Genomic DNA, 26,468 nt, shown 5'->3' on the forward strand with positions numbered 1-26,468 from the left:
CATGTGCCCATCGTCTACGTCGCAATGATTCGATGGAAGTCGAGGCATCCAAGCAACCCTCCTAGCGTCACTCGACCGACGACGAGTAGAGTCGGTCATTGACGTGCGACGAATCGATGCTTAGAGTCTAGTATCTGCTAACGCGTTTAGCGTGTCTCCTTCGACGAAGATTCTGCTCCGCTAAGCTCTCTCCTCCGCGGGATGGCACGTTTTTGATCGATCGACGCTAGCACGCGTTTACTATATATACATATATTTACATATATATATATATACATTTATATAGGCACACAGATCCATTTTATCGATATATTGATAATATCGCCTAATCTTTTTACCACTATGGTTTCGAAGTGAATAAAGTCAAAGAGTCTACGCGATTGCCCTAGTCGAGACTATCGCAAGATTTTAATTAAAAACTCAAAGGGTTATATACAAAGTGTGGACGGCTTCCAAGTAACCCGCGTTTATTACAAAAACTATAGACTCCGCGTCTCTCGTTTGAGAATCGAAAGGTCCGCGCGTTTGGTAAAGAGAGAGAGAGAGAGAGAGAAAGAGGAAGAGGAAGAGAAAGAGAGAGAGAGAGAGAGAGAGAGAGAGAGGTTAAAGTAGGAGGCGTACGAAGTTATCGACGTGTAAATTTATCCGGATAAACGCGATCAAGGAGTATAGACGTTGTGGGAGCATGATGATAGGAGGAGGGTAAGGCATAACACGTCTACATACTCGCAAGCATTAAATCCGTACAGGTTCCGACAGGTTGCCAACCGCAAGCTCGCACCACATGTGGCCTCCACGTTTCTCCCATGACAAACTTACGTGAGACGGTGTACATCAAACCATAACATATTCCAGAGGACGAATGCCTTTCTCGAAAAGGATGTCGCTTCGATATTCGAGTTTCTTCGAACGAGCTAAATATCAACGATCTGAAAATATAATAAATATCTTCAATATTCAATTTTACTATCATTAAATAATGATCGTACGTTTGAATGTATATTATATATTGGATGTTTAAATAATTGAAAAGAAAAAGAAAAAAATAAATGATATAATTATTACGATAAATTCGATATCAGGAGATAAGAACTGGGTGATTAATCCGAGTGATACGATCCTGGCGCCCGGTCCCGTAGCGGTGGACATAGCCGCGGAAGATGGAAGGAAAGCGCACGGGACCGCACAGTTCAGTCGCCTTTTACCGGCCTTACCGAGAGGATCGGATCGTTGCAGATCGGCGTGCGCGTACGTACGACTCCCTTCGAGAGGTATAACGTAGAGCGAGAGAGGCCGATGATACTGTAAAACGTACAAAGAGGGACGACAAGTAAATAAAATATAAAAGGAAAGGGAAAGGAAACAAAAAGAAAAGAAAAGAAAAGGAAGGGAAAGGAAAGGAAAGGAAAGAAAAGGGAAAATAAAAGAAAAAGAAAAGGAAAGAGAAAAGAAAAGAAAAGAAAAGAATAGAAAAGATAAGAAAGAAAAATTGAGAAGAGGAAGATATAAAAAAAAAAGAAAAAGGTTTACCACCTTAGAAAGTTTTGTACAGGATCAATCTAAGAATGAAATTCTTCCTCTGCCTGGTTGAAGAAGGCAGCGGTAGTAGATGTTCTATAAAATTTATTCGAAACAATTATCTTGATTCTAAAAGAAAACGACAAGGGCGTTTGTGGCGGAACGATAGCAGCATAAGCTGCTACGACGCTTGAGAAGAAGGGACACCCTTGTAAGCTGATTTTCTTTCTTTCTTTATTTCTCTCTCTCTCTCTCTCTCTCTCTCTCTCTTTCTACCTCTATCTCCTCCTCTCTCTCTCTCTCTCTCTTCCTCTCTTTCTCTCTTTCTCTCTTTCTCTCTCTCTCTCTCTCTATTTGTCTGTCTGTCTGTCTGTCTGTCTGTCTGTCTCTCTTTTTATCGAAGAGAAACGCAAGACAACCAACGCGTTTTATAGAGAGAAACAGTGCGTGTGAAAGAGAAAGAGAGAGTGATCAAAAGAGAAAAATAATAATTCTCACGCCGGCGAACGTTCGGAAGAGGGGAAATCAATCGTTAATTCCATCGTTCATTTTCGAATCTCTCCTCGAATCGGTATTACTACTATACTACGGTATTATCCGTCTCTCTCTTTCTCACTTGTCCTAAAACCGCGAGATTCGAACTCGCGCCAAAGTGCGTTCCACAGTGGATACTACTACTATCTCGCATTTGGATTACGACACGAAGTGGTGGCTGTCAGGTACGTGAACATACCGCGCCCTCCGAGACATGACTACTATACTATATACTATACTATACTATACTATACTATATTATATTGTATTTTATTAATATATATATTATCTAGAAGAGATCATTACTTTATTATTCTTATCATTTTTTTATTATTATCTTTATTTCTTTTTACATACTATTATAAGTTTTATTTATAATAGAATAATCATTAGTGATCAATTTATACTCATTTGGGGGGTATTTACGCGTTCTCCTTTAAGAGGAAGAATAAAGAGAGAGAAAGAGAGAGAAAGTGAGACCGGCTAAAGTTCACGTGTCGAATTCGTCCATGTCTCTTATATCTGTCTTTGTCTATCTTACCTTCCTTTTTTGTTTACTTCACCTCTTCGTTTATCTCTCTCTCTCTCTCTCTCCCCCTACCTCTCTCCCTCTCTCTCTCTTGCTTACTCTCTCGCTCTTTGCTCTTGGCACCTCGTTACTTTTCCTTTCGTTGTTCATTTATCTTGACTCTATTTGACTCTTCTTGTCTCTGTAATGTCATTGATGAGAAAGAGAGAGAGAGAGAGAGAAAGAAAGAAAGAGATAGGAAGATGTAGGTAACGAATCGATATGCTTGAAGGTTTAATCTCTCTTGATCGTTTGTTCAATTATCCGATATTATACTTATGTATTTACGTACGTGTGATATATATATATATATGTGTGTATAATATATGTATGAATATATATATATATGTATGATGAAAATTGCGTAGGTTATGGATCATTCGAAAACTGTGAATATTTAAATACACGCGAAAAAGCGCGACTCTCGCCGGTCGCCCACGTTTTTACCTAATTTCACGCGGCGTGCATGTTATACGTGATAAATATATTTGCATATGTATATGTAACGTACTTCAAAAGTGTTATTATTCTGCAAGTCAGTGATGTTATTATTCTGCAAATTTTCAAAAACAATAGAGAATATTCGAGCTATCTTCAATCTGACTGTCATTTTCAATATAATTTAAAATTCATACACACACACACACATACACATATATATATATATATATTTTATTTATTTAAATTTAAATTTCTTTGAACATTTTATATACATGTATATATTTTTTTCTTTCTTTTTTCATTTATTTCACTCTAAACTTAAAACATTTACTCTAAACTTAAATATATATATATATATATGTAAATCTCAAAGAAGAGAAAATGAATGAAGAGCCTTGGCGGAAAAAAAGCTCGGATCTTAAAATCGATATCGTATGATCATATTGTGTTATCTGTATGTGTGTGATATTTGAATGTGTGTATATGTATGATGTGTATATCGATTTCGCGGTAGCGGGGAAACTTGCCTTGAGCTTTGTCTTTACAATATCGTTCTAAACTTCTCCTCTTGCACCTCCTCGGTATGGGTAATAAATAGACTCTTTTGCTGAATCACGCATTCGTCGAGTCGACGATTACAAGTACGCGTTTTTCGAATTAGAGACATGAATCGTCGTTGTTGGCGCCGCGCTTCTATCGTCGTCGCGATTTTTAATCGTCGACTGCGAGATAAGCATCTCTTTCGTGCGCGCGTTTTAGGAAAAGAAAGGAGAGAGGGAGAGAGAGAAAGAGAGGGAGTGGGAGAGGAAAAGTGAGGGTGGTAGGGAGTGGAGGAGAGAGGAGGCACGATTCACTCGCTTCTGCACCCTTCAATACAAGGCCACGCCTCGTGCGGGCCTGGAATTCCCATCGTTTGCACCCCCATCCCTACCATTTTCCTTTTTACCTGATTCTGCAAAGGGCCCTTCGCTTTTACAATGTTTCCGAGCATCCTTCAGTTTTCCCGCCAACTGTTAGACCGAACGGTGGTGTACAAAAATATTCTCTCGGAGTGAATTCTGATGTTTAAGTTTTTCGTTAAAGTTACTTGTTCATTCATTTTGTTTTGTTCATTGAACTTTCATTTTGAATATGGAAGACGATGTGATTTTTGGTGAGTGTATTAGGAGACCTTTTTTTTCTTTCTTTTAGAATTTTTCCTCCCCTCCTCTTACATCTTTTCTTTTCTTTTTTTTTTTTTTTTTTTTTTTTTTTTTTTCTTAAAAGTTCTTCCGTCTACGAATCGAAAGTTTATCCATTCCATTCGCGATGTGTTCTGTGAGTTAATTACCATTTAGGGAAAAAAAAAAAAAGCTGGCTCGTTATAACGATAATATTCGACGAAAGTATGCCCGTGAAGGAAAGACTTGTTCGATCTCTAAACTCCGGACTGAGTACCGGTTTTTTTTTATTCGTACTGACGCTTTGTGTAAATATGTAAAAAAAAAAAAAAAAAAAAAAAAAAGTTCGATCCATCGATCCGCAACACCAGTTTGAAAACGAAACTACGCGCTATTCTATTACAAATAATTTTCAGTAAAAGTAAAATTCAAAATGAAAGCCGCGCGCTTTTTCCGAATTTTCAATCGAATAAATTTCTCTTTATCATTTGGCATTCGAACGCAAGTATCGATTCCCGTGAAACTTTTCCTTCCATAATGATGACATTTTATTATTATTTCTATTTTTTAATTTCGTTGGCGAGCTACAATTTTCTTTGTCTTCTCTTTCCATTGTTTTTTATTTTTTTTTTTTTTTTTTTTTTTTTTTTTTTTTTAATCAGATTGACAATTCTATTATTAGATCTTCAAGAAAATATTTTGACCATGTACGACTTCTTATTTCTCCTCGTTGTAATAATTGGATCGATGAACAAAAAATTGTTGGAAATTTTTTCCCTCTTTTTTTTTCCTTTTATATTATTAGCTTTTTTTTTTTTTTTTTTTTTTTTTTTTTTTTTGAATGTTCCAATGTTTACCTACATATATATTTATTTATTTATATATATATATGTACTACGTAAGAAGTTTCGCTAAAAACTGCTTCTTCTTCTTTTTTCTTTTTCTTTTTTATTTTTTCTTTTTTTCGAGTAAACATCACAAAAACTATCGCTATTTACGTACTCTTTGTTCTTGAAAATACTTCAGACCGCGTATATATCGTATAAGACTAAACGGCACAATATCTTTTTCATGTTTCTCCTCTCCTTCTATCCTACTACTCGTTTGGTAGTAGTATATAGTAAATATATAGATATAGTAACAGGTCGTTTCGAAGACAACGCACCTAGGAACTAGCAAGCAGATCTTCGTTCTTTCCTTGTTTTCCTTTGGTTGGCCTGAAGGCGAGAAGGAAAAAAAAAGGGTACGCGCGTTTGCTTTCTTTCGTGTTCAAGGCCGCGCTTCACGATGGTCATTACCATTACTACCGATTCCCTTTTGTTCGGCTATGTTTCACTTGGTGATCTCCCAGGGTGGGGTAAGGGGGCAAAAGAGAAAACGTTAGAGAAGAAGGGTTGACAAAGGCGATGGAAAGGGAAGGAACGGGAAGAGAAGAGAAGGGTAGGGAAAGGGAGAGTTGGGGGAGGAAGGACGCGCGCGAAAGAGCGTGTATTGTTTTTCATCTAGGAAAGTTTTTTTCACGAACGATCGCGTCATAAAGTGGCTTGGTTTCATGAGCAGAGATTTCCTCTTTCACAACCATCGATCCTCCTTCTCATCTTTCTTCGTTTTCTTTCTCTCTTTATTTCCCTTCTCATTCGATAAAAATCGTATCATTGATTGAATCAACCGATACCAAACGAAATACGAGAAATCTGTGATTCGAATTTCATTTAAATTTCTTTCAAGGTTTCACCTCTTATATTACTCTCCTCTTTTATTCTCTCATATCCTCTCTTCTCTTCTCTTTTCTTTTCTTTTCTCTTCTCTTCCTCTCCGCGCTCCCTCTCCTCGCAGATAAGTTTTTGATGTAAATAAGATACTGTTCCTAAGAGTTAGCGTGTACAAACAAAGAAAAAAAAAAAAAGAAAAAAAAAAAAAGAAGAAAAAAACAAGACAACACATTCTCTCATCGTGTTTAGGATTGCCACGAAAACAATGCGAAAGACGAAAAAGGTTAGGAGAAAAACAAAGTGTCTAGAGAGTGTGTGTGTGTGTGTGTGTGTAAGAGAGAGAGAAAGAGATTGAAAGAAACGGAAGTTTCATATAGAAAAACAATCGGCCGAGATAAGATATATTTTGACACAAAGGTAGTAAGATTGTGGGGTTGGAGCGAGAGATTTGATGGGAGGTGGTTAAGATAAAAAGAGGAAGAAGATGGATCGAAGAGTGTTGATAGTTTTTTTTTCTTTTTTTTTTTTTTTTTTTTTTTTTTTTTTTTTAATCTCCTTTTCTAATGTTGTTACATGGTTGTTAAAATAAATGTCAGTTTGTCTCGCTCGCTCGATTTGAGTCATCATCCTCCTGGATGTCAGCGGTAGATGTCTCGCGCGAGATTCGATAAGGAGGGCGTTTCCTCACTGTGAGGGTCCAAGGTTCGCGCGCGCGCGCGTCTGCTAGTCACCCATCCGAGCATGTTTCGCGCCGAATCTGCTGTCCGACGCTAAGAAAAAAAAACAGGAGGGGATGAAATGAACGAAAGATGAAAGAGAAGAGGGAGGGGATGATAGTATGGCGAATAAGTCAGAGTTGAATTTATTATTGTCGTGCCATAAAAGTTCTTTCGATTTGTTTCCTTTTCACTCTCATCGTCTGTTCTTTCATCTTTTTTTTTTTTTTTTTTTTTTTTTTTTTTTTTTTTTTTATTCCTCATTTTCTCTGACTTTTCTCTTTCTTTTTCTCTTTATTTCTCTCTCTCTCTCTCTCTCTCTCTCTCTCTCTCTCGCGCGTAAACATTGCAACCGACGAAACGATCGAGATCTCATAAAATTTCTTCGTTGATCGTGACTCATACTGGTAAGCTCCTTACCGGTACGCTTATAACTCTATATGCTCTATTTCCGACTGAACGGCTTCTCTTATGCGTGCAAAAGCCGAACCATTGAAATTCCAGGAGACGAAATAAGGAGATAGTAAAGAACACCACCATTGACAATGATTTTCCGCGAATTTTTCTTAAAGCTTTCAGTTCTTCCAATACTCTCCCTAGTTCCTTTTTCTCTATCTCTCTCTCTCTCTCTCTTTTCTTTTCTTTTCTTTTCTTTCCTTTCCTTTCCTTTCCTTTCTATTGCTTTCTTTTTTGCTTTTTTTTCTTTTTTACTTCTTTTTTCTCTTTCCTTTTTTTCTTTTCTCCTTTCTTTTGAAATACTTGTAATATTTGTTGCGACCGTCGATTCTTTCTTTTTGTCGAATTTATTATTCTTGACAGGGGGTGTCGGTGGGGGGAGGGCGGAGAAAAAAGTGAAGAGGATTCTAAAAGAATTGTTATTTTCTTGCCTTTTTGAAATCGGAAACCGGATTACTGTGGCACGAGGAAGAATGGAGAATTTTAAAATAAATAGCGATCCCCTTTCATTTCCTTACGTTCGCGCGATATATGGCTTTTCCACCTCTCCTTTAGGATCATTATATATATGTTTATATCGTCGTTCTCGTTATTCGTTCAAAAAAAAAAAGGGTGGGGGAGAAAGAACGTTTAGACAATGTTTTAATACTCGAGATTGTTGAACGAAGCTTATTTTAATATAGCGAACGAAAATTTTATTCGAGGATATCTGATCAAATGTAAATATTTAACTATCGTAAAATCCATCATACTTGTCGATCAATTGTTACGAAAGAATAATAAGAATTCACTTGTTTCTATTCATTTTTTTTCAAATGCGTGACATTTTCCTGGCGCCGTGTACATTTTTTCTTAGAATTCATGACGGAAGGAAAAAAGCTAGTTATATGCAATTTACGTGCATATATCTATGTATGTATGCATGCATGCATGCATGTATACCGCAGTATTTTATATGTACATACATAGATATTATACATATATACGTCGACCGGTCTATTGAGTGTTCGTCCACGTGGAAGGTCGTCTAATTTTACCGCTAATATGCAAGGTTAATACGCGGCCTCCATTCACATGTCTCACCGTTGATCTTCGCGATAATACATCAATGTATTGCGGCACGTGTCGTAAAGTTAACCGCCAAACATTCTTTCACGTTATATTTCACGTAATATTGCGACAAATAAAAAAAATAGAATACGATCAATACTTTCTAATCTTGATTAATTCATATTTCGATTAAAAAGGAAGATAGAGCTGATCATCGATGAACTGTTAGATTAATGAATAATTTTATATGATATAATTCATAATATAGATAATTCAAATCAATGTTACATTGTTACGTTCTATCGATCGAATTTAACGATAGTTTTGTAGTAATAAAAAAAGGATAAAAATAATTGATTAAAATTGATTCACGTTTTTTTTTGTTTTTTATTTGTTTTTAATATAGGTAATATGCCAGTGCCTGTATGGGATTGCCCGGAACTGGGCCCTATGGACGAAGCCCTGGAAACAGCAAGCGTCGTTTCGGAGGATATCTGGAAGAAGTTCGATTTGGACTTCCCATTGGATATCTATTCCAACCGATCGTATGACGAGACCGTTCTTCCTGAGCTTATCTATGACAAAGTTACGTGTATGGCATCTCGTGAGATTCGTCATCATGATTGTATGTGGGCCGGTTTGTGTATCAGCAAAGAACACAATAGAACCTTGCCTGCTAAGAAAGATTCTCAGTTACAAAAGAAAATACCAGCTGGTAGGAGTTTGCTAATATCACGTGCTAGTACATCAGCACGTTCCTTGATGAATGCTCAGCAACAACATCAAGCGTTACAACAACAACAACAACAACAACAATTGCTGCAACAACAACAACAACAACAACAACAGCAGCAGCAGCAACAACAACAGCAGCAACAACAACAGCAACAACAACAACAACAACAACAACAATCATCACAATCTCAGAAATGTCGTGTGAAGAGTTTAGAAAGTGATGGAGATTCCACAAGACCAGACACACCACCAACATCGACGTCTGATACAGATACAGACGACGAAGTTCCTGTCTTTAGACATGATCAGATCAATATACACGAGAAGCTATCGGAATGTATGTCCGAATCGATCATTAGGGCGGCGCCAGTAAGCGAAGTTACGGGTCAGCTTGTCAGACGATTTTATGACAGAAGGAAAGAGGAAGAAAACAATCAACAACCGAACTTGAGAAATACCCTTAGCGATCATTGCTATCATCTTAATCATCCCGCTTATAAGAGGCTCGAGAATCTTGGCGTTCAGACACCTTCAGAATCCGGTAAGTTACTTTTTCATCTATTAATACGACATATATTATATTATTGATTGACTTTTATCTATAGATAAACAATATTTTTCATATTTTCAATAATATTATTAAGAAGCGTATGGGTTTATATAAAAATGATATTACAATTGAAGATTCGTTCTTTATCTTATAAAGGACAAATTCTTATATATCTTTTACATCTAAATTTTCTATCATTATCTTTGATAAATTTCGTTAATTTAATTGGATGAGAGTCAAGTCAAACTATCGGCACGTTCTTGGGTTATCGATTATAAAAAGCCGTGTTTCACGAGGAATTCCAAGGTCGCTCGTAATTCGAGGGGATCGATGGTAAAATATCGCGCGTACCTCTCGAATTCGGTACCCGCATGAGTATGCTAATTCCGCGAGGTTATTCGTCATCGTTGAAGCACGAGCAACGTTCAGCCGAAGGAGGAAACCCGTTTTGAAGAGGAGAGAGACAGATAGAAAGAGAGAGAGAGAGAGAGAGAGAGCCGGAGGTCGGTACACTAATGTCCTCGGGCAAGTTATTTATTACGAGACAGATCCCGTGAGAATTTCGTACCGTCGTGAAATTAATTCGTTGGATCTCTGTTTCTCTTTCTCTCTTTCATCTCTCTCATCTCTCTCATTTCTTTATCTCTATCTCTTGTTTCTTTTCTTTTTTTTCTTTTTTTTTTTTTTTTTTTTTTTTGACTGAAAAGAAACACAATCGCGCTTTCTTTTTTTTTTTATTTTTTCTCTTCAAATCTGTCGTCACTTGTTTTCGATAATTCGACCATTAAAAAGTCATAAGAATTATCATTTTTCTTTTGCTCTTTCTTTTTCTTTCTTTCTTGTTTTTTTTTCTTTTTTTCTTTTTTTCTGTCCATAAAAATGACTACTCTTATTCAACGTAATAATGACCTTGTTAAAATAAAACATTTTCATACGATCGTATTTCATCTCAAAGTAAAAATGATTTTGCTTTGAGCAAACTATGTGCGGTTAAATGATATATATATATATATATATATATATATATATATATATATATATATACAATATTGTATGGCTGAACGTTTAACGCGATTGAGGACGCGTAAAACAGTGTTAAAGTAAATAATGGAAAGTAACAAGATAAGAGAACTACGATTTCTTTTACCTATTAAGTTTTATCGCATAAACTTCAAATTACTCGACGAGAAGGGTAAACTTTAGCTGATAAAGGCGCGTTTTATTTAACACGTATAAGGTATCTCTCGAAATATTAATGTAAATTGGAATAAGATTCTTGTAATTGTGGTACACATCATAGTACGGGAATAAAAAATAAAATTTGGCGGGAAATTTGAATTGAACAATATATACGTATATGTTCGTTGATTTTTAGTTAATGCATAGTAATCACATCCAGTCATAGTCCAGAAGGAAAAGGGAGAATTCCCCCTTTGGGACAGCCAGATATTACCATAACTTTTCTTCTGTAGCCCTTTTATTTTGTCACCGATCGAAACTTCCCTAGTAGTTATTTATTATGTCCGATACATTCCAACTAAAAAAAATGTTTTCTAAATTCAGAAATATTGTTAAACGTTACGTCGATTTTTTTTTCCTTATACTCATTACCGGAAACAATTGACGTACGTATGTTAACAATACACATACAATTAGTATACATTCGTTTTATATTGAAATCTTTATTCGATTTTTTTTTCGAATCTATCACAAACGAATTCGTCTCTTCTTCTTTTTTTTTCTTTTTTCTTCTTTTTTCTTCTTCTTTTTTTTTTCCTTATATTTTCTATACAAAGAGTAACGATGATTAACTCTCTGTCAAATTATCAAAGAAATTATTCTCTGCGAATATATTTTACAGACACGATCTGTAACAGTGTTTCTCAACTTATGATTTACAGCCTAATATCGTACTGTGTTAAATTGTTAATGGATCCGTGATATGGTACCCTAATACCTTAAATCTAAACCGAGTAATATAATTGATTTGTTAGAGATTTTTTGTAGAGAATTTTATGTTTTCGCGAATTTGCGAAAATACCAAAGTAACAGTCGTATTTTTTAAATAATATACAATGACTCCAGTTATTATCAAATTCTTAGAAATTGTATATTGTAAACATTTGAGTCACGGTATTGTTACAAACAAATGTATTTGGCCGTACAGCAAAAAGATTGAGAAACGCTGCTCTATAATATATGTAGTATGATAGTATTCGAGGATATATACAGACGTATGACACATATATATATGCATATGTAAGTACGTATATCTTAAAAGAAAATCAAGTATATTTACAGTTTTCTTAGACGTCGATAGCTATCTTTGATTAGAATCTTGTTTTATAATCGCAAACTAGGAAAGATAATTCAACGTTACGAGTGTTCATGATTATCATCATCAATTGCAATTTCTATAGGTTTCTGTGAATACCTTTAAGAGACAATCGTCAATCACAGAAAATTTTAGATTCTTTCACTTTTGAAATAACTAATTTGTGAAATCCCCGATCTAATCCGATCCTCTTGTACCATGGAAAACGAATATAACGTAGATTGTAACATTCTAGAGAAAAATCATGATACAGTATATCTATTGCATCACATGTTGACAACGCTCTTGTTTTTCAATACAAATGTATATAGTATGTGCTGCGTATGTTTTGTATATTAAGTCACGTTCACATTACGATTATCAATCGTTTATTATTAGGCTGTCATTGCAATTTTTTTTATGCGATTCCATCTTATCATTTAATACTGGGACACTTCCAATGCGAGTAATAAGATATAAAACATTATTAAAAAGAAGATAGAGATAGAGAGAAAAAACCGTACATATTTCGAATCGATTTATTTATTCTTACGTAATGGATATTGAATGAAAAAAGATGGTCTTTTTTACATTATTATTTATTTATTCACACTTCGGGAAATCGAAGTCTTATTGACGCTTCTTTTTCGAGATAACAAAAAGAAACGATGATTGTGAGATTTTTTTGAAAAAGAATAAGTACGATAGCGATAGCGATGCAGACAATCATCCTCTAGGTATACTTGACGATCACGTATGTTAAAGCGTGAGTGAGACGGAGTTAGGGGTGAGGAGAAAGAGAATATGCGAAAGAATGGGAAAGAAAGAGAGATAAAGAGACAGAGACCGAGACCGAGACCGAGACTGAAACAGAAATCGAGATCGAGACAGAGACAGAGACCGAGACCGAGATCGAGACCGAAGGAGTGGGGAGGGTGAGAGCCAGAGACCGAGGGAGAGGGAGGAAGAAAGACAGAGACCGAGACAGGGACCGACGGAGAGGGAGAGGAAAGAGGAAAGAGACAGACAGTGACAAAGACCGAGGAAGAGGGAGGAAGATAGACAGAGACAGATAGAGGCAGAGTTAGAGGCAGAGTTAGAGACAGAGACAGAGTTAGAGACAGAGACAGAGACAGAGACAGAGATAGAGTCAGAGTCAGAGTCAGCGTCAGAGACAGAGTCAGAGTCAGAGACCGGGTCAGGAACAGAAAGAGAGAGAGACTGAGACAGAGACAGACAGAGATCGAGGGAGGTGGATAGGGAAGGGGAAAGAGAGAGAGGGAGAGAGACCGAGAGAGAGACAGAGACATAGACAGACCGTGGTGGTGGAAGAGAGGGTGGGAGAGGGAAAGACAGAGAGAGAGAGAGAGGGAGAGACTGAGTACTCCACGGGGACAACGCACGTGTGTTGTGGCTCTTAACGCGCACGTGACGTAGGCACGTACGTCTCGTAACTTGATTACTTTACCGTCTATGTCTCTTGGAAGTTGCTATTTCGGCCTCTTGAAAGTTCTTCCTCTCCCCCTCCCTCCTCGCCCTCTCTCTTTCTGCTGTATATATATATATATATATATATATATATATATATGCGTGTAACTATGTGTGTCGGTAGGTACCCATCGTAAATGCGTCTTCATCTTGATTGAACCTTTTCTTTCCTCTCAAACAGGAGGAACATTTTTCCCCATAACAACTATAGCAAATAACTATATAGATATAGCGAAAATTCGTTGTTCTTTTAAATCAAGAATGATTCATTGAATTTTCTAGAGGGTCTCGTACTTATTTCTTTTCTACTATTTTTGGTAGAACATATTTGCATCTCAGAGACACGGCATGAGTTTCTTTCCTGTCTTTTTTCCTCCCGTTTCTTTTTTCTTTTCGTTCGTTTTATCAGACATATTTCTTGGAAAGACGTACGAGAAATTGTGAAATCCCAAGCGACAATCATCGTTTTAGGATTCTTCTACTTTTAAGGACTTCCTCTTTTTGCTCCGACTGGTAGACGACCTTGAATTAATCCCACGTTTCTGTAATAGTTCAATCTTGTGAAATTTTTAGCGGTATATCGTTATGATATCTTGAAAAAAGAAAATTGATCGGATCAACGACGACGTTTCTTTTCTCCCATTTCAAATCTAAATCAATCTAGATAGATCTTTAGACACGACTGTAATAATAGAGAGAGACTATTAGATAGAAGGGTCTCGAAAAATATACGCGTTTCGTCCTCGTCGCGTCGGCTCTCTTAATAGACAGAGAAGAAGCTTGGACGATACCGTGCGACCGGACACACTGCAAATTTGATCTTGGCGCGGTCGGATATCTCTACGTAATTGGTAATTGCTTGGACCACGACTTCTAAATCGCTACTTTTGACGCTCTGTGCCGCTTCAGGGCAGGTCGATACGATACTTGGCATTTAAAAGGCGAAGGAAGGAAGCATGCTGTTGTATCACGTGAATCCTCGACAAGACGGTGAAATGATATCATGAGAACGATTTCAATAATTTAACATTAATTTATTGTCCATTTCTCAAACAATCTTAAACTATTAAATTCTCAAGGTTGTAAAATCAATAAACTCATATCGAGTACTAACTTTTACAGAATTTTTTTTCACGATTATAACGAGTATTCTCATTTATTATTTTTATCGATCGAACACGCTTCGTTTTTTCCCGATATCTTTTCGAATCTCTTCTGCGCAAATCGGCACGACCTCTGTCTCTCCTTTCCGTTCGTTGTCCCGGCTGATTAACCGGCTCCTTCGATATTTCTTTTATTCTCCTTTTATTTCACGCCAGTGGGCCGACCGAAAAAAGTTGATGCGAAGGCCCTGAAAGCGACACGGACGGTATATACATATATTAAAAGTGTCGCTTACATAAGTGTTGCATGGTAATACGAAATCATTTTCATAAATTAAAAAACGAATTTGAATCGTCTATAATGTTTTTTTTTTCTTTTTTTTCTTTTTTTTTTTTTTTTTTGTATTAAAAAATTTCAAAGAAGATCATTTCTATCAAATTTATATAAAAGTTTTGTACAATGATCGATAAAAATATAGGAGTGAGGGCGAGGAGAGGAAAGGGTTGGGAGGGGGGGGGGAAGATAAGAAAAACTATAAACGAAACGAAAAGAAAACTTTGTATATAGCGTCTCTATAAACGAATAGAGATGTTTCGGACTCTCGGCGCATGCGCGTCTCGATCGCGCGGGAACTCGAAGGTCACGCGGTACCGTGTGACGTCAGTCGATAGCCGGTCGCTGCTTGCGGTCAGGCGTGGGACCCCGCCGTGGCGGTTTAAATGGTCGCCGGAATGCGGTTAAGCCTTTTTGCCATTCGCGCGCAGTCGCGCTCCAGGCAGTGAGGGATGCTCAGTGCCGTCTTATACTGGTACCACGCCCCTTCGGTATTCCCTTTTTCGAAACTTGCTATATCATTCCTTTTTTATTATAATTATTTCGAAATCATATTTAATATTTCATTTCTTTTGATTTATTATTTCTCATATTTATAAGTTAATATAAAAATAATATCTTGTATTTGTATCTTCATTTGTAAGTACAAAATCATATTAAAAATAAATCGATAAATGTTGGATGGAATCTATGATTTTTCTTTCTTTCTTTCTTTTTTTTTTTTTTTTTGTTTTTCTTTTTCTTTTTTGTTTGGATTTAATTAAACTGAATATTGAATTTTCTTAGCTGATCCAGATAATCAAGATTTCTCGTAATTCTATTTTCATTTGTTAAGTGTAACGATATTGCTTTATATTATTGACTGCGTGACGTTATCGCGCCTACGTCCTTTTTCTAACTATCGATTCGACCTACGCTCCCTACAGCGATCTCGATAGCAAGAGTTTCCACGAAGCGTAACATCTGTGTGCGTTGTCTATCTATGTATGTCCATCGTCTAGAGGATGGCGCCAATCTAGCGCTTTTCTCGAACGCCGACTGCGATTACGTAGTGCGAATAAACTCGTGCCTGCTTTTACGAGAGGCTCTTTAATTCTAGGTTTCTATTTTCTTTTATCTAGGATGTAAGTTAAAGAGAAATGGATATTTCATTGTGAATCAAGATAATTCTAGAATTCCTTGAAAGTGATCGACTGATGATTATATTCTCTCTATCTCTGTCTTTTTTTTTTTTCTCTCTCTTATACTGCAGATTAATCATTCTGACAGGATCCGGAGAAGGTTAAATGGTTAACATAAAAACTGATGCGCTTTGTTGGCCGAATATCTTCTCTCTCTCTCTCTCTCTCTCCCTCTCTCTCTCTCTCTCTCTCTCTCTCTCTCTCTCTCTCTTTATCTCTAATCTCTATCTCTATCTCTATATCTATCTTTATCTTTATCTCTGTCTCTTCTTTCTCTTATACAGGCGCACATACAGTTGTGGTCGTCGATAGCGGTGACGCGTTATAGAAATATTTTTTCGATTCGATTCAGTCTCACGAGAGACATCGAGTCAATATTTGCTTGACCTGTAGTAGTAAATGTATAACTTGAAAATAATTTCAATCTGATTGCTTTTAAGAAGGAAATACAATTTCAAAACGTCGCGTTAAGAAAGAAAGAAAGAAAGAAAGAAAGAAAGAAAGATTAGACTAGACCTTGACCTCTTGCATTCACTTTGGTAAAATCAGATACATATTCGTTTCAATGAATTTCTCTAGGATGGTTTTTGAATGGCTTATTCTTCGTGTATTTTTAATATTCTTATTTCTTCGAGGAAAAGAAAAGGAGGATGTAGAAACAGACGGAGTGTAGGATCTTGAGTGGTGGTTGTTCCCACTCCCCATGCAAATTATTCTGTTAGCTTCCAGGAAAATCGCTGTGGAACGCGTCGGTCAGCACCGCGAAGGTGCGCTCGCTCGTTCATTCGCTCGCGTCCGCATGAAAATGCATACGACGTCGTCGTTCCGCTTCGTTCGTCCGTACTACACGTTTCTGGAATTCGGTGGGTGCAGTTACGTGCTCGGTGTTTCGACCGAAAGTACATTTCGATCGCGCGACATTTATTTCATTTCTTTTCTTTTATTTTACTCTCTTTTCTTTTTTTTTTTTTCATTTTTTTTTTTATTTTTTAATTTTTTTTTTTTTCCTTTGAAATTGTTACCAATTAATACGATTTATTGCAGATCCCTTTTCAAATATTATTTATTAGGTTTACTTGCTATCGATTTCTTTATTATCCATTAACAGTTCGAGACATTTTATAATGGATTCGAGTATCGAGGAAAAACAGCATTGAAATTGCATTGTATTCGCGTTTTGTCATCGTGATAGTAATAAAGTGCAGGTTAACAACGTGAGTCGTATCCTAATTTCATTGAAATGCAGTTTCACCGCGAACGTAACTCGTGACTTTTCTGATAGTTGTTATTGCTAAACTATTCTCTTTCGTAGAATCGATCGCAGGTAGGTTTAATATATCCTCGATCTCTCTTTCTTTTTATCTTTCTCTTTCTATCTTTCTACATTACGAAGGTAAGAGTTAAAGCTTCTAGGTATTCTAGGAGCGTAAGAACGAGCATTTTCTTTTCTCTTTCTTCCTATTTCCTTCCATTCTTTCTTAGATTTCTCTACTTACATTAGTCTGCCTACCGTTTGCTTTGGCTATAATTACGCCTTTCCTTTACTAACAAGTGGGCGACTATTTTTGTGTGGAGGGGTTGTGAACGTAAAAGCGCATCTCCATGATGACGTGATTCGTGTTCGTTCATTCATTATACATCAGAGTTGCGTAGCAGAGACGGTCGGATAAGCATCAATCGTAAAATACATAATCTCGACTACTCACGCTTTGAAGATTCTCTCTTTTTTTTTTCTTTTCTTTTTTTTCTTTTTTTTATCTTTTTTCCTTCTTTTTTTCCTTTTCTTTTTTCCTTCTTTTTTCTCTTTCTTTTTTTCTTTTTTATACTCATTCATAGAGGAAAGATTTTTTATAACCCGCATACGTCAAGGGCTTTTTATCATCGAATCGAATCGACTAAACCAAAAGTTTATCGATCGATTTGACATTCTCATTCGATATTTAATTATAAAACAAAATGTATTAAAATAAAATTATATCGAAGTAACAGTAATGTATAATTTTTTAAAAGAAACGCACGGGAATCGATAAATATAAATTTCTTTGACATTACATTAATAATTTAATAACATTAATATTATAATTTAATACAAGTCTAGCGAATCGTATAAAGAAGAGCAAATGCGTTGTCAGTTTTATTTATCGGAGGGGGGCAATTAACAAGTTGCGAAATTAACAGCAGGACGATTAATTGATCGAATTTAAGAGCGAACGAGCGAGCGAGCGAGTAAAAGAGATGAGTTATTGAAAAAAAAAAGAATTATCGATTTTTTTTATTTATATATTTTTTCCTTTAAAATAAGAATATCATTTGTTTATGTAAACGGATCCAGCGGAGGACTTTCTTTGAATTTTTGCATCGACATGATAATGAGGAGCTCGATTAGTAAAATGTCAAGTCGAAGAGAAATTTTATGTTGGGATAACGTCGCTTTTACTTTCTCTCTCTCTCGCTCTCTCTCTCTCTCTCTCTCTCTCTCACACACACACATTGTTTTTAGACTTTTTAATCATTCATTCGTAAGGATGTCAAAAATATACATAGACAATTGTACTTTCAGCGAGTTATCGTTGCACGAAATTGATCGGAACTAATTCCACGGCGGTGACTCGTAAGTATCCGTCCAACTGAAATGAACGAGGTCGACAACTTTCTCCCTTTGGCGCGTAAGAAAACGGTTCGATGCTCGAAACGCGATCGGTTGAGAGCATTCTCTCTTGTGCTCTTTCACCATTTCATCGGACATTTTCTTCCCCACTCCCTTTTTATCTCTCTTATGCGAATTCCTATGCCCAATTTTGTTTGATTCGAAGGAGAACAGATAAAAGGATCAAAAAAAGAAGATGAAAAAAAAAAAAAAAACAGAGAAAAGGAAAAGAATACCAGAAAGATTAATAGAGAAAATCTATCGTCCGAGTGAAAGTCCTTTAAAATACCAATATCAGATTCTTTGCGACGTTTAAATAAATGAAAGGAACGCGTTTTGTTCGACGCAAAAGGAACTTCGATTAATCGACGAATACGATTGGGAAGAGAAGAAAACGATGAAACGCACGCGTGCGCGCCAGGATCGCAAGGACCTTTCTTCTTCTTCTCTCTCTCTCTCTCTCTCTCTCTCTCTCTCTCTCTCTCTCCCCTCCCTTTTCTCCTTTTTTCTCCTTCCTCTCCGCATCGTGAGAGAGAGAGGACTACTCCTTTCCTCTCCCCGATTAGTCGGCCAACGTCCTCTCTTTCTTATTGCATTTCTCGTTCGAGCCAGCATGCCAGTCCGCTCGCCTACTCTGCTATCGAGCGGACGAAGAAACGCAGCCGACGTGAACGCGCGCGCGTAGAAGAGTGAGAGAGAAAGAGAAAGAGAGATATTGAACGGCACTCGAAAGCGATTGGCATTTTCCGTGAGTCAATCGGACGATGATACACTGTCATCGTCCTCTCTCTCTTTCTCTCTCTCTCTCTCTCTCTCTCTCTTGCCCTCTGTCTGTCTCTCTCTCTCTCTCTCTCTCTCTCTCTCTTTCTCGTTCTGTCCGGATGACGTTAGCGCATCTCATTTTGTGGGCGGATACCGTCGAGCGTGTGGGCCGCGGTTTCTCTCTAATGCTGTCTGCTAAACTAGGACGCTTCCTGGGTGTTATCCTCTTTATTCGTCCAACGCATCTCGCAACTTAGTTGAGCAAGAATTCGTCTCTCTTTCTTTTTTCTCTGTTATCGTGGGATTTCACGATGTCAATTTTTTTTTTTATCTATCTTTTTTTATGTTTATTTTTATTTATTTCGTGTTTTTTCTTTTTTTTCTCTTTCTTTCTTTTTTCTTCTCGTTCCACATTTCTTCATGGATTTTGTTGCATATATTTTTTTTAATAGAATATCTTATGATGTTCCTTTGAAAAGAAATTTTTTTTCTCTTTTTTTTTTTTTTCTTTTTTTAAATTCAATCAGTTAATATAGTGCTTGATATTTTATAATCTTTTGATTGATTGATTAATAATTATTATTATTCGATTATTATTTCTTTTTTATTATTATTATTATTTTTTTTTTTTAATTATTATTATTATTATTATTATTCTTTTTTATACACGTGTATTTATCGTTAGAGTATTTAATCTTGTACGAATATATTCTGCTATTCTTCACTCATTTGTTCCTTTTCTATTTCCTTTTTCGTATCGTCGTTACATGTACTCGAATATGCTTAGACTCAACGATATCTTTTTTTTTTTTTTCTTCTCCTCAAATCTCCTTTCTCAAGAGTAAAATGACAACGTCCCGATAAACTTGTTCGCGCGAACTAGACGCGGATATATTCCAACGTTTTTCTAGATTTTTTGTTATGTCTTTCGCCATAGATAACTGTCATCGAATCGAGGTCATTCGACGATTCGATCCGGAAGTACCACGTAATAACACAACCTTTTACTTTTTACCAGACATTATTTTCTATTATCTTTAATCTACTTGTTTTTCCTCTTCTTTTGAAATTGATTAATGAATTGATAATAGAGAAAAGATTGACGAACATTTATAAATATCTTATCCGTGTTCATTCATTGGTTTGTTACATCGGTGCGTATCTATCGAAAGTTATGATCTATTTTAAACTATCGTTAAAGATATTATTATAATGTTCTTTTCAAATAAAATTCCCGTAGTATCATCGAGACTTTAGATAGACCTTAGATCTAATAGATTTTGCGTCAATTCGGCCGTCCGCTTTCGAATACGCGCGTACTTTCCGTGACGACGTTCGCTTTCGTAACTGGATCGGTCGGTGATGATGTTAGGTAAAAAACATGCACACGCACACGCATACACATGCACGCACACGCTCATATATGAGAGTTTGAAGGTAGAGAAAAGTATCACTAGGCACGACTACTACGAGATTTATGGCTTCGCCTTATATACGGCCGTGTACTTATTTTATTTACCGTGAGTGACTAGGAAGAGAAACGTGTGTCGTCACGTGCAATGCATTTCCCGGAGTAAAAGTATCATCGTCATCGTACGAATACCTTAAACCGTGGGATCTCTTTTCATCGATGCTCATTTATTCCTTTCTCTCTCTTTTTTTTTTTTTTTAAACATTTTCTTTCCCCTCTCAGTAAAATGCCCTTGTTTTTTTTTTACCTATACTTTCCTCTCTTTCGTCGTTCACCTCAATTCTCAGAAACTGACTTCTCCTGATGGACTTCAATTGATAGAGAATTTTGTAAATAGACGAATAAGAGAAAAAGAAAGAAGAAGTTCGTACAGGTCACGGATATGACGAGTAACAGCTCCTAGACGGACCCAACATGAATTTATTTGGTATCTTTTCGATTTATCGCTGTGGCAACGGGTCGTCGAGCGGCGAAGAAACCCCCCCCCCCCCGCTCTCTTGTTATCGTTTCTCGTTGCTCGAAACTTGACTTGTTGAAAGAATTCCATTGCTGGTACTTATCAAATGGAGTACTCTCTCTCTCTCTTTCTATATATATATATTTATATATATATATCTGTCTCTATATCTCTCTATGTCTCTCTCTCTTTCTCTCTTGTTCCTTTTTTCACGCGTTTCTTTTTATGTAATTGTTGGACGATAAATGTTTTTTAGATTTCGTCTATTTGCATAGTTTTTTTTCTTTTTCTTTTTTTATCTTTTTTTTTTTTTCTTTTTTTTTTTTTAGGAAAAGAAATGATAAAAATATTCCTACAAAATATGATTAATATAAATATAAGTTATAGATAGAGAACGATGATTAAAACAATATCATTTTGAAGAAAAATGATTATTAAAGGATAATATAACAAACTATGATCCAGAATAATAAAAGAAAATAATTTGATAATGCAATTCTATGATAAAAACGTGAATACTAGTATCATTCGTTTGTAGGAATTTAAAGAAATTAAGAGTGATTCATCTGGAATAAAGTAGGATGAAAAATGGCAATGGTCGTGAAAGGACATTCATTTTTCGTAGGGTGCGTCGACACCGAATGAAGGGCGTCGTAGTAGCGTCGCGACGCCTCGGGCCGAGGGCGCGTTGCTCTCGCACGGATCCGGCGCGTTCGATATCTGCGAAAAGCGTCGACCTCCTCCTCCTCCTCCTCCTCCTCCTCCTCCTCCTCCTCCTCCTCCTTTTTCTCTTTTCTCCTCACCTCTCTTCACCTCACCTTACTCTTTAGGCTGCCTATCTCAACTAGAGAGAAAGAGGATGGGGAGGGAGAGGAGGAGGTGATCGGATCGATTCGCGTCGACGTACTACTATGGCCTGCTTTATAGCAAGAGAGCACTGACCTCCAAGGTCGCTCTTACGCGGCTGCATGTGCCGTCGTCGTTCCTCTCCTTTCTTCTCTTCTCTTCTCTTCTCTTCTCTTCTCTTCTCTTCTCTTCTCTTCTCTTCTCATCTCTTCTCATCTCCCACCTCTACGCGAACAGCTTCCCCTCGAACATTTTTCGCGCAGGCATGAGAGAGAGAAAGAGAGAGAGAGAGAGAGAGCAAGAGTAAGAGGGAGAGAAGAGTGGTCCAGACTCCTCATAGCTATGCCGCCGACCCCTTCCGCAGCCTCCCGTTGTTATACCCGCGTTCTACGCGAATATTCTGCGTAGTGTTATTAGGGTTCAATAGTCGAAGGATTTTATATTGAACAGAACTAATAATATAATCGTATAATTATAATATAAAATATCATTCTATTTTATTTGTTTTTAATTTTTTTTTTTATATATATATATATATATTCTTTTGAATATATTTATTACGAGATAATATAATGTATAACAATTTGTTAATAACAAGTTAAATAATCAAGTAGAATAATCGTATTTTTCAATTCGAATAAATTAACATTTTCCGGGATCTTGTCTATTATATGGTTGCGAAATGATTTGTAGATTTTTAAAGAAATCATCATTCCTACGCGCTTTTGATATCGTATAAATATCATGATCAAGATCTCCTTTATCAAGCTTATTACGTAAGTATAAGTACGCAATACATGTGGAAAAAATTTTTTTCTTACGATATTTCCTTTTATTGTTGAAGAAAAAAAAGAAAGAGCATTAGTGGCAAAAAGCGAGGAGAAAAGTGTAATATTACATTTAAACTGTATATATTATAGTCTGCGATTCCTAAATGGCCGATCGTATGATCGAGTAGAATGTCAAAGCGGGGCAAGGCCAATCGCGATCGATCGTTCGATTTCCGGGTTTTGTTCTTTCTCTTCTAGAGATAGAGAAATAGGAAATAAACAATTAAAAAGGTAAAGGAAGAAAAAAATAGAAAGGTGGAGGAAAAGTATATATATATATATATATATATATATATATATATACACATATATAAAAGAAAGCGTATCCAACGATAAGACCAAAATGTTTTCTCCATTTAACACGCTTATTTGTTGAAAATTTTTGAGGAAGCGAGAAGAAAGAAGAAAATTCAAGACTAGTTGGTTGGTTGGTTGATTGTTTGGTTGGTTGGTTGGTTGGTTCGTTCACTTATTCGCATTGCTCGCTAGAGTAGCAAACGCGGAGGTGTTGGAGCGTGTTAAACGGCGGAATTCGGGCGGAACGTGCGGTTTCTTCATCGAAATTATAAAGAATGGCACACGTGGCGTCGATGACAAGCCGACGTTAGAGAGAAAGAGAAAGAGGGAGAAATAATGTTACGGTTAGATATCGAGAGCCGGCCGGTTCCTAATTCGGATATAGGTGTGTAATGTTATTTTTAGAAGTTTAGCGCCTTTTCGCTCTCCGGTCATTCTGGCTGAACGCCAATAGCGCGCGCTCGAACGGAGGCCACGCGAAACACGTGGAAGTGTTGCGACGGTTTACGCATGCGCTTGATCTATCTTGCTGTATATTCATCTCTTCTCATTTCTTTTCTTCCCTTCTCTTCTCTTCTCTTTTCTCTTCTCTTCTCTTCACTTCTCTTCACTTCTCTTCACTTCTCTTCACTTCTCTTTTTACCTCCTCTTACCGGTGGTCTGTGAATTTAGGCAGGTCGACTACGTATTGGCATCTTTCTCGTTCCTTTTCGCTTTTTCTGCAAAAGTCGAGCAGTTTCTTTTTCGTGTATTGCCCTCTTGAGAGCAAAGAGCTTTTAACAGTTTAATCATTTGTCTTTTCTTTTTTCTTTTTTTTTTTTTATTTTTCTTTCTCTCCTTTTCTTTTTTTCTTACCCCCCCCCTCCCCCCAATCATTGATTCGGCTCAATGTCTTGTCATTTAATTTGAATAATAGATTTATCGAAGCAATTATTCTATCTAGACGATTTCTATACTTGCAAAAAATATATTTATTTCTTCGATATATCGTTTTATTGTATTTAAATGATTTAACGCTATAATAAATATAAATGTTCGATGAGAGTCTCTTGATATAATTGACTGTCATTAAAAGGTTATAACTATAATTAAGCGTAAATTATATATAATCGCTTAGAACGAATAAGATGTGAATTGACGTGGAAAAGCGTTCGCCCAGTTTCTTTTCATTCGCATGAGATTCACTTCCAAAAATTCATAGTGCTCTATGTCATTATACTTTTCCGCTTTTTCTTTCTGAAAATCGTCTGTGTTACGAAATATCTCAGATAGTGGTGTTAGGATGAACGAAAATATAATACCGAATTATCGTCTACGCAAATTGATGCATGTAGTGTACGTCGAATTTAGATACTAAACGTGATTTTATCTAAATTTTAGACATAGTGTACTTATCGTTTCTTTTTCTTCTTCTTCTTCCTTTTTTTTTGTTGTTTTCGTTTGTTTTCCTTTTTTTTTCTTTTTTCTTCTTTTTTCTTTTTTCTTTTTTCTTTTTTTTTTTTTTTTAAATAACGCTTACGAAATGTATAAAATTTGAATATGAATAATCTCGTTTATCGAATCATCGTTTATCAAATTTTTCCTCGGGATAATTGTCAAATTAGCATTCTTAATTAGAAATAATCGATAAGATTTTCCTCAATGAAAGATACACCGAATCTGTAAAATTAACGAAATTTTTTGCGGAAATAGAGAAATGAATGTGATTGAAGAAATGTATTTTGGGTTCGGCCTTGACAGAAGTCATCATTGTCCGTATCCGGGTTTGTCGAAGAAGGAAAAGGAAAGAAAGAAGAGAAATGGAGAGCAATCTAGACCAACCGGATTTCCAGTGATTGTATGAAACGTCAGAGAAATACAGGAACGCCTACATTCTCTTTCTCTCCCTCTCTCTCTCTCTCTCTCTCTCTCTCTCATTGTCTCTTCTTACTTCTTCCTAGAAGGTCTCCTTGACCAGCACGTGGCATCGTTCGCCTTGTCAAAGGGTGTCCTTGCTTCTAACGGTTTAGTTCGTGACTCATCTCGAACTCAAGAGAGTCGATTATGCGTTTGCCCTTGCAAACGACGGGAGTTTTCTGATAAAACGTTATCGAACATCCGCCGAATGATGATTATGGCGCCATGTTTCGGGCCGGACGTCGCTCAAATACTCATTTTGGGCTGTGCCAAGTCCTCCCGTCGAGAAAGAATGAGAGGAGAGAGAGTGAATGGTCAAACGATCGTTTCCGCCGCTCTGAGCTGATCTTCGCCTTGATCGTAAGGGTCGAGGGAAGTGACTTGGCTAGCCAATTAACGGGTTCGACTGCGGTCTCTGACCGCAGTTGGGCGATAATGGCTTTCCAAAGTATTTCAAATCGATAGTCCTCTATTTTTGGGAGTTTTTCGTTAGTCTGAAGTTCAACGAAAACGATTGATAATTATTTTATTGATATATCCAAACGCAATAATTAAATATCATTTTATTATCGTTTTTCTCGATTTAAATAAAAAACTGCTAAATCATCGAAAATATTAATGAATTTATTTGACTAATAAATCTTGTTATACGTTTTTGTTGCAGAAGAAGAAGAGATTGACGTAGTGACATTCGAAAAGCCTAGTCGAGCGAGCAATTTAGCTAACAAAAATGAACAACAACAGAATCAATATTATCAACAAAATAATCATCACCATCAGCACCACCAACAGCATCACAAACAGCAGCAACAGCAACAGCAACAGCAACAGCAGCAGCAGCAACAGCAGCAACAGCAACAGCAGCAGCAGCAGCAGCAGCAACGCCCACAGCGATCAACAAATGTGAAAGAAAAGAAAGGCACGACAGCAACGACGATACAAGCACCCAGACCACGAGGCAGGCCGCCGGCAAATGCTACAACACGAAAACGAAATCTGTCTGCTAGTACTCCTGCTGTCGATAAACAAGCCAAAAGAAATTGTACCAGAAACACTCAAAGAAGAAAAAAGACAACGAAAAGCAAAGGTGGCGCAGCCTCGAAAAGTTCGTCGGAAGATGAATTGGATACCGAGAAGAGGAGTCTTCATAACAATATGGAACGACGGAGACGAGTCGAACTTCGGCATTTCTTCGAGGATCTTCGTCGTTTAGTGCCCGCTGTTGAATTTAAAGAGAAAGCAGCGAAAGTGACAATCCTGAGACAAGCTGCACTATTTTGCGATGTTCTCGCTCATTCATTCATCAACAATCAGATTAAGATTTCTGAATTATCGAAGGAACAGATACTATTGAGGGCCAGGCTAAAGTATCTTAGATATAATCTTGCTCGGAGGCGTTAAA

The 26,468-nt window shown here is 36.7% G+C and overlaps 1 protein-coding gene across 2 annotated transcripts; it reads left to right on the forward strand.

The window, feature by feature from the left end:
* The first annotated feature begins 1,056 nt into the window (after positions 1-1,056).
* On the forward strand, positions 1,057-26,468 carry LOC124948899 (ras-interacting protein RIP3-like). Of its 2 annotated transcripts, none has more exons than XM_047493217.1 (3): positions 1,057-2,237; positions 8,562-9,431; positions 25,731-26,468. In XM_047493217.1, the coding sequence occupies exons 2-3, from the start codon at positions 8,567-8,569 to the stop codon at positions 26,465-26,467; spliced, it is 1,602 nt and encodes a 533-aa protein (XP_047349173.1). In that variant the 5' UTR covers positions 1,057-2,237; positions 8,562-8,566; the 3' UTR covers position 26,468. The 2 variants fall into 2 exon arrangements, with proteins under 2 accessions (XP_047349173.1, XP_047349177.1); XM_047493221.1 differs by having other exon boundaries at positions 1,060-1,729.

Source organism: Vespa velutina, chromosome 1 (genome assembly GCF_912470025.1).
Source record: "Vespa velutina chromosome 1, iVesVel2.1, whole genome shotgun sequence".
NCBI classification, from domain to species: domain Eukaryota; kingdom Metazoa; phylum Arthropoda; class Insecta; order Hymenoptera; family Vespidae; genus Vespa; species Vespa velutina.